At 38.0% G+C, this 13,385-nt stretch overlaps 1 protein-coding gene across 1 annotated transcript in view; it reads left to right on the top strand.

Moving 5' to 3' along the window:
- Nucleotides 1-1,626: 1,626 nt before the first annotated feature.
- The window catches only part of ubxn7 (UBX domain protein 7), a 77,515-nt gene continuing 65,756 nt past the window's right edge, over nt 1,627-13,385 (top strand). Inside the window, exon 1 of the mRNA XM_039761840.1 lies at nt 1,627-1,740. Within this exon, the coding sequence (XP_039617774.1) occupies nt 1,632-1,740 (109 nt within the window). The 5' untranslated portion in view covers nt 1,627-1,631. The remainder of the gene's footprint in view (nt 1,741-13,385) is intronic.

The following is a 13,385-nucleotide window of genomic DNA, read 5'->3' on the forward strand; positions in this document are numbered from 1 at the left end:
ACAAGGAGTGGTCAAATCAACCATCTGGTATATTTTTAAAACAAAGGAACTTGAAAACTCCAGAAGACCTGAAAAAACACAGAAGACAACTGTGCTGGATGATTGCAGAATTACATCCTTGGTGATGAAAAACCTCTTCAAAAAATTTAGCCAAACCAAGAAAACTCTCTGGGAGGTAGACCTATTATTGCCAAAAGTTTACAATCAAGAGAAGACTTCATTGAAGTAAATATGAGAGGGTTCACCACAAGGTGCAAATCATTGGTAAGCCTCAAGCATAGGAAGGACAAATTAGACATAGCCAGAAAATATTTTTTTAAAATACTGTCCAGTCCTGGAACAGTCTTCTTGGAAAAAGGAAGTTAAGATCAATATATACCAGAATGTTGGAAAGAGAAGAGTATGGAGAAGAGAAGAAATGTCTCCGATGAATACTACATCATCTGTGAAACATGTTGGAGATAGTTTTATGGCATGATCTTGCATGGATGCAAATGGAAGGCAATGACTTTACTGATGATATGACAGCTGTCAGAAGTAGCATGATGAATTCTGAAACGTATAGGGCTATACAGTACTATCTGCTCAGATTCAGCCAAATGCTGCAAAACTATTAGGGCAATGATTCACAGTACAAATTAGCAATGAGCCAAAACATACTATAAAAGCAAATCAAGTGATTTTCAAAGCAAACTAGTGGGATATTCTTCAACAGCCAAGTCAATCAAGTGACCGCAACCCAATTGGACATGCATTTCACTTGCTGAAGACAAAACTGATGGCAGAAAGTCCAACGAACAAGCAACTACTAAAGACAGCTGCAGTAAAGGCCTGGCAAAGCATCACTAGAGTGAAAACCTAGCACTTAGAGATGGCCATGGGTTCCAGTCTTCAGGCAGTCATTGACTATAAAGGATTTTCAACCAGATATTGAAAATGATCATTATATTTATTATTATGTTAGTTTGTGCAAATAGTTTCAGTTCAATGCTTTCTCCTAAATGAATTTTGAAATTTCTGCACAATATATATAATTATTTATCGCTTGCTTGATTGGCTGTATTCTTTGTTCTGTGATTCTTTACCCTCGTTTTTTATGTTTCTGCTGCTGTATGCATCTAAATTTCCCCTATGGATTAATAAAGTTTATTTTATCTAATCTGATGTAGATATTATTAGGAACTGTAATGGTTGTGTATGCAGTAGATTGCTTGTTGACAGGTATCACTTATGATAATAAATGACACTGTCTGCTAAATCAGAAAGAACACTATGGAAAGAATTAACAATTTGTCAATACATTTTTTCTGAATTTGTGTACATTCTGTATTGCGAAGAAACTCATAAAAAGCACTCACTTTAATTTCCTTTCATTAACGTCCATCCATCCATCCATTATCCAACCCGCTTTATCCCAACCACAGGGTCACGGGGGCAACGCAGGGCGCAAGGCAGGAAACAAACCCCGGGCAGGGCGCCAGCCCACCGCAGCTTTCATTAACGTCTCTGTATCAATTGATCATTAGCCTAAACTACAATGCCCAACATCCTCCGGGGCTTGCAACCCGTCCTGTATATATACCTCACGGGAGGCGGAGCCGGAGGTCAAAACGTCGCCTCCTTCAATGCGCATGCGTTTTAGTGTGTTGTTTTTCGGCAGGAGCAGTAAGATGGCGGCGCGCGGGGACAGTTCAACTCCGGGACTGAAGGGGTTAATTCAGCAGTTTACAGCCATAACTGGTAAATTATTTTTGGTTCATTTCAGTATAATGTGTACATTTTAAAAGGATATCATGTAAAATCATTAACATGTTTGAAAATTGATTATACGTTTGCAAAAATATTCGGGGGTATCAGTCAAGTGATGCCCCCTGTCATAGAGTGAGGGACTTGCCTGCCTTTTTTTATTTTCACGAAAGATGGGCGTATAAGCATCCAATACGGATGGCGCGAGTTTGAGAGTAATATAACTTAGAAAAACACAGTTGGGCTTTTAATGGTTTCTCAACTAGTTTGCGCTACTGTGGCATTCCGGGTTTTTGGGGAAATGGCTTTTACAGCTCAGTGATATTTTACACTGTGCTCCCCACTTCAGCGTCATTCTCCGAGAGCGGCTGCTGTTAACGTTGTCAGAAGGCAGGTCGCCGGTTATTAAAAGCTGCATTTTTGTTTTCTATTGCGCTTGATATTGGATAAGGATTGCGCCAGTGGTGGTCAGGTGAAGCTCCTGGTAAACTTGGTCACAAACCTCCATTCAGCGCGCTTCAGAACAGAAGTTATGGCATAGTGTGCGGGTGGTTGAGGAGAGTTTTAAGCGATCTAAAAGTGCAGTAGCTTTCTTTATATGTATGCGGAGAAAGAAAGCACCACGTGAATTCTTGCAGTAGATTATTAATTTCTTTCGAAGTGATGCTAAATGTCAAACAGAAATGAAAACAGTTACATTTTAGTCCGACAAGCTGCAGAACACACTTACATTTAACTGTGGGGGTCACCTTTTGTTTGATCTTTTTTAAAACTAAGTATCATCCTGTAATCTGAATACAATACAGAAACCATGCTAAGTAGCATCAGTCTTCCTTTAAATTCCGATGGACTTTTGCACTGAAGCTTTGCAGTGTTGTCTGTCAGCTCCAGATATCTGGGTATCTTTCACAGCCGGATCATCATCATCAATCAGTAGTTTGCACATCGTTAGCATTGGTTTAAATGTTTTATTTATGTCTCTTCCATAAAGAGATGTATGTTAGGCTCATAGACCCAAAAGCCATTTTATAATTTTCTGTGTCCAGCATTGGCATGCTGTGCCCTGTGCTCAAAAAGCAGATTCTGAAAGAATGTTTCTTTTGCAAAAGAAACTGCTACAGTGGCAAGTAGCTTATGGTTTTATGAAAAAAAGGTACATTTATTTTCATTAAGTTGTACATGTAAAGGTAATATGTAAAACATTTTTTGATACCTGTTGTCCGGACTTGATTTTACATCCACATTTTGACATTTGGTCAAACTGTTTCAGACTGCATTACAGCAGTGATTCTAAGGACACTTAAGGCCCTGAGTAAAAAAGACTCCATGGGGCCCTTCAAACCACCAAGTCCTCCCATGGTAAAGTTTATTATAAATATTTTAGCCCAAAGTCTAAATTAATAAGATTAACAGAGGAATTTAATAAATGTAAATCCATTATTTCAATGTTGCGAAAAACAGATCATATAAATACAACACAATAAATAAATTTGTATAGAAAAACAACAGCATAAAGTACATTTTAAAAATCTAAACAAGTAAAAAGTAAATAAAATGCAAAACAAATGTAAGATGCCAATGGTAAATAAAAAATACAAATTGCACATTGTAATTGTAAAAAAAAAATAATTCTACATAATATAAATTAAAAAAAACAACACAAAATGGCCCGTAAAGATATTTTTGTAAGTTTCAAAATCTCTGCGACTACAACAATTGCATCCAATACATCCTTCAGTTCCAACAACCTTTGAACATTGTGCTGTATGAAAATTAGAAATAGAGTTGAAAGCCTCTCTTGGCACATGGTTGATCTCATACAGCATATGAACATGCTCTCAGCAGGCAGAGATCAAGTCAAATGTACATTTAATGTCATGTTCATCATTATCTAGGTGTTTTCAGTTACTTCTACTCCTTGGTGCAGACTTTCACCATTAGCTAGACAACTGTCATAGGGCCATTAGTTTCTTCTCCTAGTTGGATGACAGCTTTCATTCCAACTGTAATTTTTGTTTTACTAATGGATTTGGTTACTTTTTGGGGTTGTGATAGGTCTGTAATTTCAGTGAGTACCAGTGTAAGTGGACACCTTTGTGGGCCCCCCTCTCAGTTCAGGAGTCTTCATCTATTTCCTTAAAATGAAAAAAAAAAAAAAAAAGAAAATCCTATCCTTGGTTGTCACTTTATTTTTTATGAAGCTTTGCATGGATCTAAGCATGAAAATATGTGTATGCCAAAAAACAGGAAACTTTGCGTGCCGTCAATAAAAATCTGAATTGTAAAATGTGGCATGCATATATTTGTATGCAATTTACTAGGGCTGAGAATCGATTAAAAACAAATGTAACAAAGTAATTGCGTAAATGTGTGTAATTAATCAGGATTAATCACATCATTAAAACATTGTTATAAAATTAATACATAAATCTTGAAGTAAATATACACTGAATCATAAATTTAATGTAGAATGAACACAGAGGAATTTAAAAAAGTTATCTCTCTATTATATAAAAAAATCTTGGGACAAGACTTTTTGATAGAGATGAGACTTTTTCAGAGAGATAATTTAACGTTCCGTGAGACAAGACTTTGTGCCAAGAGATGAACTGAAAACCTAACGGGTCCAAGTGGGGGGCAGAAATAAAAGACAAAGAGTAGAAGAAAGGAAAAAGAGTAGAAGACAAAGTAGAACATCGTAAAGAGGTTCAAAAATGGTGGTGCGATAAACATGCAGAGCAGGTTAGAGATTATGAAAGTACTAAAATTTGAAAGTCTCAAAAAACTGATAGTAAAGATTGCATTAGTGCCAACAAGCAGAAATTATTACTCAGTAAAATAACGGAACAGCAAAAAGAGATTGAATATATGGACATAGGTGATATGACAGAGCTACAACAAGTTTAATTTTTTTTTTAACCACAATTCGGTCAGCTTTATGTTTATGATCACGGAGAAGCAATGCAACATAGAATCAAAAGAGTTAAATGATCGGACGTATTAGAAGTTCTACAGCCAATAATGGATACAAATCTATATGTCCAAAAGTATCTCACTTTACATGAAATTTATCTGAAAAACACGAACAAAGAAATTTTCTTGGATTTCTATATCAATCTGAAAGATCACGCTCACATATATAATAAACCAAAATGTGACAAATTGTCAGCGATCAAAGTTTCGAAAGACAGAGTTGATATTCGTGTTTATCCAAAAGCACAGTAAGATTCGTCGCAAGCGGCAAATCCGGGAAATGACTAGTGCGTAGGGCTCACACAGGGGTTGGTGAGCGAAGTGAACAGGGGGCAGAGCCCCCTAGTAATGGCATAGTTTAAACTTAAACAATGACCTTGAACCCAACCTTTTAACAAAATACTACTTGAGCAGATCCAACATGAGTTTGAATGCTTTCCTAAAAGGCAAGTTTAAAAGAAGGCAATCGGAAAATGAGGCCAATGTACTAATTATCATATTGGCATAGCATATGAGACACATACAGTGCATCCGGAAAGTATTCACAGCACATCACTTTTTCCACATTTTGTTATGTTACAGCCTTATTCCAAAATGGATTAAATTAATTTTTTATTTAGAATTCTACACATAACACCCCATAATGACAACGTGAAAAAAGTTTACTTGAGGTTTTTACAAATTTATTAAGAATAAAAAAAACTGAGAAATCACATGTACATAAGTATTCACAGCCTTTGCCATGAAGCTCAAAATTGAGCTCAGGTGCATCCAGTTTCCCCTGATCATCCTTGGTGTTTCTGCAGCTTAATTGGAGTCCACCTGTAGTCCCAAAGTTGACAGTTCATGTCCGAGCACAAACCAAGCATGTATTCAAAGGAATTGTCTGTAGATCTCTGAGACAGGATTGTCTCGAGGCACAAATCTGGGGAAGGTTACAGAAAAATGTCTGCTGCTTTGAAGGTCCCAATGAGCAAAGTGGCCTCCATCATCCGTAAGTGGAAGAAGTTCGAAACCACCAGTTCTCTTCCTAGAGCTGGCCGGCCATCTAAACTGAGTGATCGGGGGAGAAGTGCCTTAGTCAGGGAGGTGACCAAGAACCCGATGGTCACTCTGTCAGAGCTCCAGAGAGCCTCTGTGGTGAGAGGAGAAACTTCCAGAAGGACCACTATCTCTGCAGCAATCCACCAATCAGGCCTGTATGGTAGAGTGGCCAGATGGAAGCCACTTCTTAGTAAAAGGCACATTGCAGCCCGCCTGGAGTTTGCCAAAAGGCACCTGAAGGACTCTCAGACCATGAGAAACAAAATTCTCTGGTCTGATGAGACAAAAATTGAACTCCTTGATGTGAATGTTGGGCGTCACGTTTGGAGGAAACCAGGCACTGCTCATCACCAGGCCAATACCATCCCTACAATGAAGCATGGTGGTGGCAGCATCACGCTGTGGGGATGTTTTTCAGTGGCAGGAACTGGGAGACTAGTCAGGATAAAGGGAAAGATGACTGCAGCAATGTACAGAGACATCCTGGATGAAAACTTGCTCCAGAGCGCTCTTGACCTCAGACTGGGGCGACGGTTCATCTTTCAGCAGGACAACGACCCTAAACACACAGCCAAGATATCAAAAGAGCGGCTTCAGGACAACTCTGTGAATGTCCTTGAGTGGCCCAGCCAGAGTCTAGACTTGAATCTGATTGAACATCTCTGGAGAGATCTTAAAATGGCTGTGCACCGACGCTTCCCATCCAACCTGATGGAGCTTGAGAGGTGCTGCAAAGAGGAATGGGCTAAACTGGCCAAGCATAGGTGTGCCATGCTTGTGGCATCATATTCAAAAAGACTTGACGCTGTAATTGCTGCCAAATGTGCATCGACAAAGTATTGAGCAAAGCTGTGAATCCTTATGTACATGTGATTTCTCAGTTTTTTTATTTTTAATAAATTTGCAAAAACCTCAAGTATACTTTTTTCACGTTGTCATTATGGGGTGTTGTGTGTAGAATTCTGAGGAAAAAAAATGAATTTAATACATTTTAGAATAAGGCTATAATAAAATGTGGAAAAAGTGATGCGCTGTGAATACTTTCCAGATGTATGTATGTGCCAAAGTAAAAGTGAAATACAGTAATTGAAATTACTGTTGACTTTGAATGCACTGTTGAAGACTAATTTAATTGAAAGAGTAAGCATCTCTTAAATGGGTATACTTTAAAACCTGTGTTAAAACTCTGTAAATACTATACTCAATTGTCCATCTTTATCAATGACTTGATAATTCTACTCTACACAAGTGCTTTTCAACTGGTGCACCATGGAAATAACAGTGTAGTTACCCTGGGTCCTGATATGAGTGAGATGCGCTCCTCAGGTGTTCAAGATCTGTCGGAGGAGGTCGGACTACCTGTATAAGCCAAGATAAAAGCAACTCGGTGATCGCCATTTTGAAGACAAAGGATTTGGTGTGCAGTGTAGCAGTCAGGAGACATGTTGGGGGGTCTATCTGCCTGGGTGCATGTTCTCCAGCATCTCTCACAGAGCCGAGGGACAGTGGGCATACAAGTTAACTCTGACCCTGGGTAAGTGGAGTAAGGCAGAGGGAGGACTGCCTGTATGAGTAGGCAAAGAGACAAAGCAGCTGGAAAAAGCATCCAAAGGGATCACTTAATGTTGTGTCTGTGATCAGCAATCTTCTGTCCCGCCCTTTTGGACAGTTTAGCACTTGTATAGATTACACACTTTTGTGGTTGGTAAAATTGTGGTGTTCCTTGGGATATTTTGGATTGCAAAAAAGTGTTCCACCACAGAAAAATGGTTAGAAAACACTCGTCTACCTGCACCTTCAGCTCCAGGCACACTAAAAAAGATCTCTGTAGCTGGTATCTCGCTTAAAAACGGACAGTGTGCATTACTTGGATGGTCTTGTTGCATTCTTTGCATAATTAGTGAAGATACTGCAAACTGTAATCTGACTGGCAGACAGGCAAGTCAAATACAGAGATACTAGAGACTTATTTTGGTTTTAGTGCCACTTAACGATAGCTTATTTAGCACTTATGTGATATGACCTTGTTACAGAAACAAGAAGTGAAAAAAAAGCATAATTTTTACCTTTGCAACTTCTTTCTGCCGTAAACCCTCCTCCCACTTACCTGCATCTATGTTAATATGTATAAATCAAGGAAATGAACACCAGTGCTATGTACTGATATGTGGTGTATCATTGTGAACCTTGTAATATAAAATGTTAATCCTTTAAATGACCATTTTATTTAGTAACATTTTTAAAGGTAGTGTATAAGTATGGTACTGGATGTGTATGTAATTCTTATGGAGCACACTTTAGCTTATTTGTGTTATTGCTTCATAATATTAAAAAAAAAAAAAAAAACAGATGAAAATGCCGCTCTGACCAAAGCACTGCCTGAGGTGTTTGCCTCATTGCCAGCCCTGGACGCAACAATATTTTTTAATACATTAAACAGGCCACATTTATCTCAAAAAAATAATGTGATGACTTTCCAAGGCCTACAATTTATACTTTATAAATTACAATCATCTTGTAAATGTGCATTCAAGTGCATTCAAATGCCTTAAACCATGCTCCTGTGTCATCCAGAAACAGCCATATATAGACTATGCTAATCAACCTTGTACATACTGTATGCCATCATTATGCTGCAGACCATCATTGACTGGTAGAACAGCCTTCCACCTGACCCCTCCTGACATTGCCACCTGCATTTCAGGTGTCTTATGGTGTGCTCTTCACATGTAAAATAAGATGTTAAAACTTTTTAAATGTCATCTCTTCTCTGCGCTGTGGAGTCATTGAAAGGCATAAGGTGCAAACATCTGAGGAGGTAACCACTATCACCTGGCACATGGTGTTACAATGAATAGTATATACCATATGAAAAACTGAAGGTTCTGCTAGTTACCTTACCAACAAGTCATCTGCAAACACGATTTGCTTCAGAATAAATGAATCATGGGCTGACCTAGGCCACTAAGCCACTGTGATTTTAGACAGTCTGGCTCAATTCAGCGCATAGTTACAATAGGCTCCCAAGAGCCATTCTATTTGGCTCATGAGCCATTCAGTCATCATAGGAAAAAAGTCCTGCCATTTCCTTAAAGCATATATGACAATTTGCATGGTCTTCAAAGTAATGGCAAACGAGCCTTGTTGTTTCAAATCATTAGGATATGAATAGGCAATAGGGAATGATATTTATAGCTTTCTGTATGCAGGAGTTGAATCACAACTGTGTTTTCCTTGTGCTTTGGTTGCTAATCCAGATTTTTATTAAAAAAAAAAAAGTTCTTCAGTTTAGGTACACAGCACTTTCCTTCTTAAAGGGAACTAATTTAGAGCGTTTACATTATATTCATCACTTTTGAGATTTAATATGTTCAAAAGCTTGATATTTATGCTATGCAGATTGAAGCACCAGGTGTTAAAAGTGTAAAGTTATCTTTACCATGGACTTGAGAGCAGCAATACTGTATATGCATTTTACATTTTGGACATTAATAAATTGTGTGCAGATATTGCAATTTTATCAGCCAGGTTTCACATTTATTTTATTATTAGATGTACACCGATAAGACTTTTTATTACCAGTTTCATTTGCAAAAAGCTGACTGATTTCAGATTCATTTGACATTGTCACAGCACTGTATTATTTACAAATGTCAGGCAGATTACTCAGACTATGATAGTAAAATTCAGTATTGTAAGCAATAATTAAAAGCTTTCAGCAGCAATTAATAATCATGTTTTGTTTCTTTCTAAAACACTGTTTTTAAGTTCCTGCAAGCTAACTAGATAATTTTCGTGATTTTCACTATTTGTGATTCTCTTCATTCCCTCAGTTATTTTCTAAACCTGTTACTCGGTGCTTATAATATATGCAGGATCTATCACTCCACATGAAACAACTCTGCTTAGCGCAATGTCCTGCCTTATGTTTATCATATTCTTCCTATCATTGTTGTTGTTGTTATTATTAGTTTCCTATTACTTCGAATAGTCGTTTTCTTCTTATTGTTGCTCTTTTTCTTATCCTTCTTATTGTTGTTCTTCATATTTCAATTATCATCTTGTGTTGAATCCTTAGTGTTAGTATCAGAAAATTGTAAAACATCATCATAACTTCCACGTTGTGGCTTACGGCGTTATGGTGCCATTCATTCTCAGACATGCACCTCGCTGGGACTGGGACTAGGATGCTTTGTAAATACTTGTGTCATCCTCTGAGGTTAGACAGTTTCTTATCCTAATATGAATTGTAGCACAATTCCTAAGAGTACTTCAAAGACACTTGATAAATATGAGTGCATGACTCTGATTTGGCCACTGAAGGACATCAGTTTTCTTCATTTTTTGATACTCCATTGTTGCTCTGGCATTGAACTATGGCTCATTGTTCTGTTGGAAACCATCTTGCTCCCCAGTTTAAGCTTTATTGCAAATGTGGGCAGCTATTCTTTAAGGAACGTTTTGTTTCATGTGCCATTCATCTTCTAATCAGTCCTGACCAGACAGTCAGTCCTTGCTGCTGAAAAGTATCCTCATAGCACAATGCTGCTACCAACAAATTTAACAGTGGGGATGTTAGTACCCGTTTGATGTGCAGATCTGATTAGATCTGATTTTTATTTTTCTATTTTTCTGCAAAGTGGTAAAAGTTTCCAGTTTGTTTCTTTTGATTTGGCTTGATGTATTCAGGATCAGCTGGAAAAATTCCTACTTTCTTTTTTTTCTGGAAAAAAAATTGTGATGATCTAAGCAGTTTGCAATATGTCGATCCAATCAAAAGATAATATTTCATATACATCAGCAATAGTCAGTTTTTTAGACTAAGGACCAATTTGATAAAGTTGAAGTTATAGTGGATTAGCTATCCCCAACAGTCACTGATTAGTGTAATTCTTTGTTGCAAGTACAAGTTTATTTTACTAAAGTTATTTATGGGAACAATAGCAAAAATCTAATACAAAGTTGCTGGATATGCTGTCCATTGCACTGAATTCCAGGCAGATATCCATAATAATTCCTCATCCATTATGATACAAAATTATAAGTGATGATAGCTAGATAGCAATGATGCAGCTGGTGATCTTGTCACCAGCTGCCAAGAATTAAACGACTGCAGTGGCCAGAGATGAGCTCTTCAAGATGACATCAGTGTGAGTTTTAAAGAGTGACATGCAAAATGACTGATATTGGTTGAACTAGAGAGGGACAGTGTATGAAGGTCAAGTGACAGAAAGAGAAGAGGTGATCACAACAATCACTGACATATCGGAGCAGTTTAAAAGTCTGTTTGCTTTGATATGATGGCTGTCACCTTGTAATCTGTTTGACACACGCTCGTGGACCACAGGTGCTCCGTAAAAACAATTTGAGAATCAGTAATAATGCATTTCCAACATGGTTTGATAACGTAATGTTTTAACTAACATTAGCCAGTGTATTAGCAACCTAAATTAACCCATTCATAAACCATCATCAGAGAGATGAACAATTATTTGCAAGTATATGATACTGGTCGATTGTCCCAGAAATGCAGAAACTTTTTATTTTTGTTTTTATTGTTGTTTTGCTACTGTGAGGGAAAACTTAGCAAACCTTGTAGTTCTTTCTAGATATTTTGTCAGCACACAATTCTATTTTAGCCAATGTAACTTCTAAATTTAATTAGTTGGTAGACTGGCTTGTTTAATAGCTATGTGCTGTTTTGTTGGTGGTAGCAGGGCTCTAGACTAACTTTTTGCACTGGTTGCACTGGTGCGCCTAACTTTTTTTCTTAGGTGCATCAGCACAAAAGTTAGGTGCACCCAAATTTTCAACCGCATCACATTAAACACCACAGTTTTACAAGTTCACTTTATTTATTTATTTATTTTTTTAATCGCTGTCCATATAGGCAATATTGACTTGCAAATGATTAACAATCTGGTCAATATAAAGTTCTTTATTTGAAGGCAAGCACAATTCTACAAGAAAGGTAACTTACTGAAAAAGTGTTGGTGCTTAAAGTGCTTTACTGAGCTGAAATTTAAACTTAAAAAATCTCAAGATAAATTAACTAAAAAGAAAATCTAAATTAAGTGTTTTAAGTGCTTCAAACTGAACATCTCATGGCTCAATGTCGTATGGACTATCCTCCATTGCAGTCACATGCCCCTCGGATGGCCAACTCCTGTAGTTTGGCCTTCTTGATCTTTGGCCTTGACTAAACCAGCTGGCCACACTCTCTAGCATCAAAATCTTCCAGACTTGGGCATGAGCATGCTCAACCTCAATGTGTCCAATAAGTATATTCACGGTCTTCCTCTCCAAGATACAACCGTACACAATGACGCATTCCTTTGTGGCGATATCTGTGTCTCCGTCGATCAGGAATGCCATGTACGCACTGTTCGCAATTTGCACAGACGTCTTTTTTTTCAGTGTATCTGCGATGACTCCTATAAATTGGGCGCACGCGACATCATTGCTGTACGTCGGGTTTACGTTCAAGCCATTTTTCTTCATAAGAATTATTTCAGACATGAATTTAGTGAAGGGAAGTTCTTCTTTTGCAATATTGTAGGCAACGTTAAACTTAATTATCATCTCGGCCTCGTCTGATGATCTGTTTGCTGCTGCCTGCCGCTGAAAGGCAGCGGGGAGAGGGGACACTTGAGCAGTGCATTTATCACGGCATGTAATGTGTTTTATAGATGCATTGTGCTTTTCAGCATTTCAATTCTAAATGTATTAGAACCAGTCACACATGCACTACTGCCGGCCATGGTCTTCCCACACTCTTTACAGTAAATACAGTGCATTATATTATCGGCTTTACTGTATCTTAGCCAGGGAAACTGGTCAAGCCACTCTTTTCGAAATGTATACACTTTACCCCTTTTAATTTCAGTGGGCTCGGACTCGATCGTATGTGGCTCATTATCTAATACTGTCTCCGGACCAGGGCTTGCTATAACTTGGGAGGTTGATGGCTCCGTGTCAGAGCATTGGTTATGATTTTCGGACGGATCAGGCCCTAACTTAATATTCTTGATGAAAAAGCTGTCAATCGTTCTTTTCATCTTCTCTCATAATCCGCGGCTACATCCTCTGTTTACCTGATGGGCTACTCACCTCTCTCTGTCTGACTGCATCACATGCATTTTCAAACATACACACACGTACAGGAATATCTGGACCATGGCCAATCTGGGATCCTCCCTTCACTATCTCTGATTGGTTTAGACCACGATATGGGCCTAATGTGTGTCTGTTGTTGAACAACAGGGAGACTTTAAGAGTCAAAGAGTTTCGTTTTTTTCCCCCTCGAACGGCTGGTCGCACCAGTGCAACCTTTGATTTTTTTTAGTCGCACCATTGAGAAATTAGGTCGCACGTGCGACCAAATTGGTTGCACTCTAGAGCCCTGGGTAGTGGTAAAGTCATCCTTCATGTTTGTAGTACCTTCAGCAATAGATGGTTGTATAGTGAATCAGTCAATTTTGTGAATAATAGCGATAGATGGAATTGGAATGCCCAAACCAAGTTTAATATTACGGTGGTAGTCATGCAGATTTATTTGTGTGTAGCATTCTTGGGTGTAGTTGGTTTCATTTTTATACCATTTATATTTGTTATTGCAGTTA

This window comes from Polypterus senegalus, chromosome 1 (assembly GCF_016835505.1).
Source record: "Polypterus senegalus isolate Bchr_013 chromosome 1, ASM1683550v1, whole genome shotgun sequence".
In the NCBI taxonomy this organism is placed as follows: Eukaryota; Metazoa; Chordata; class Cladistia; order Polypteriformes; family Polypteridae; genus Polypterus; species Polypterus senegalus.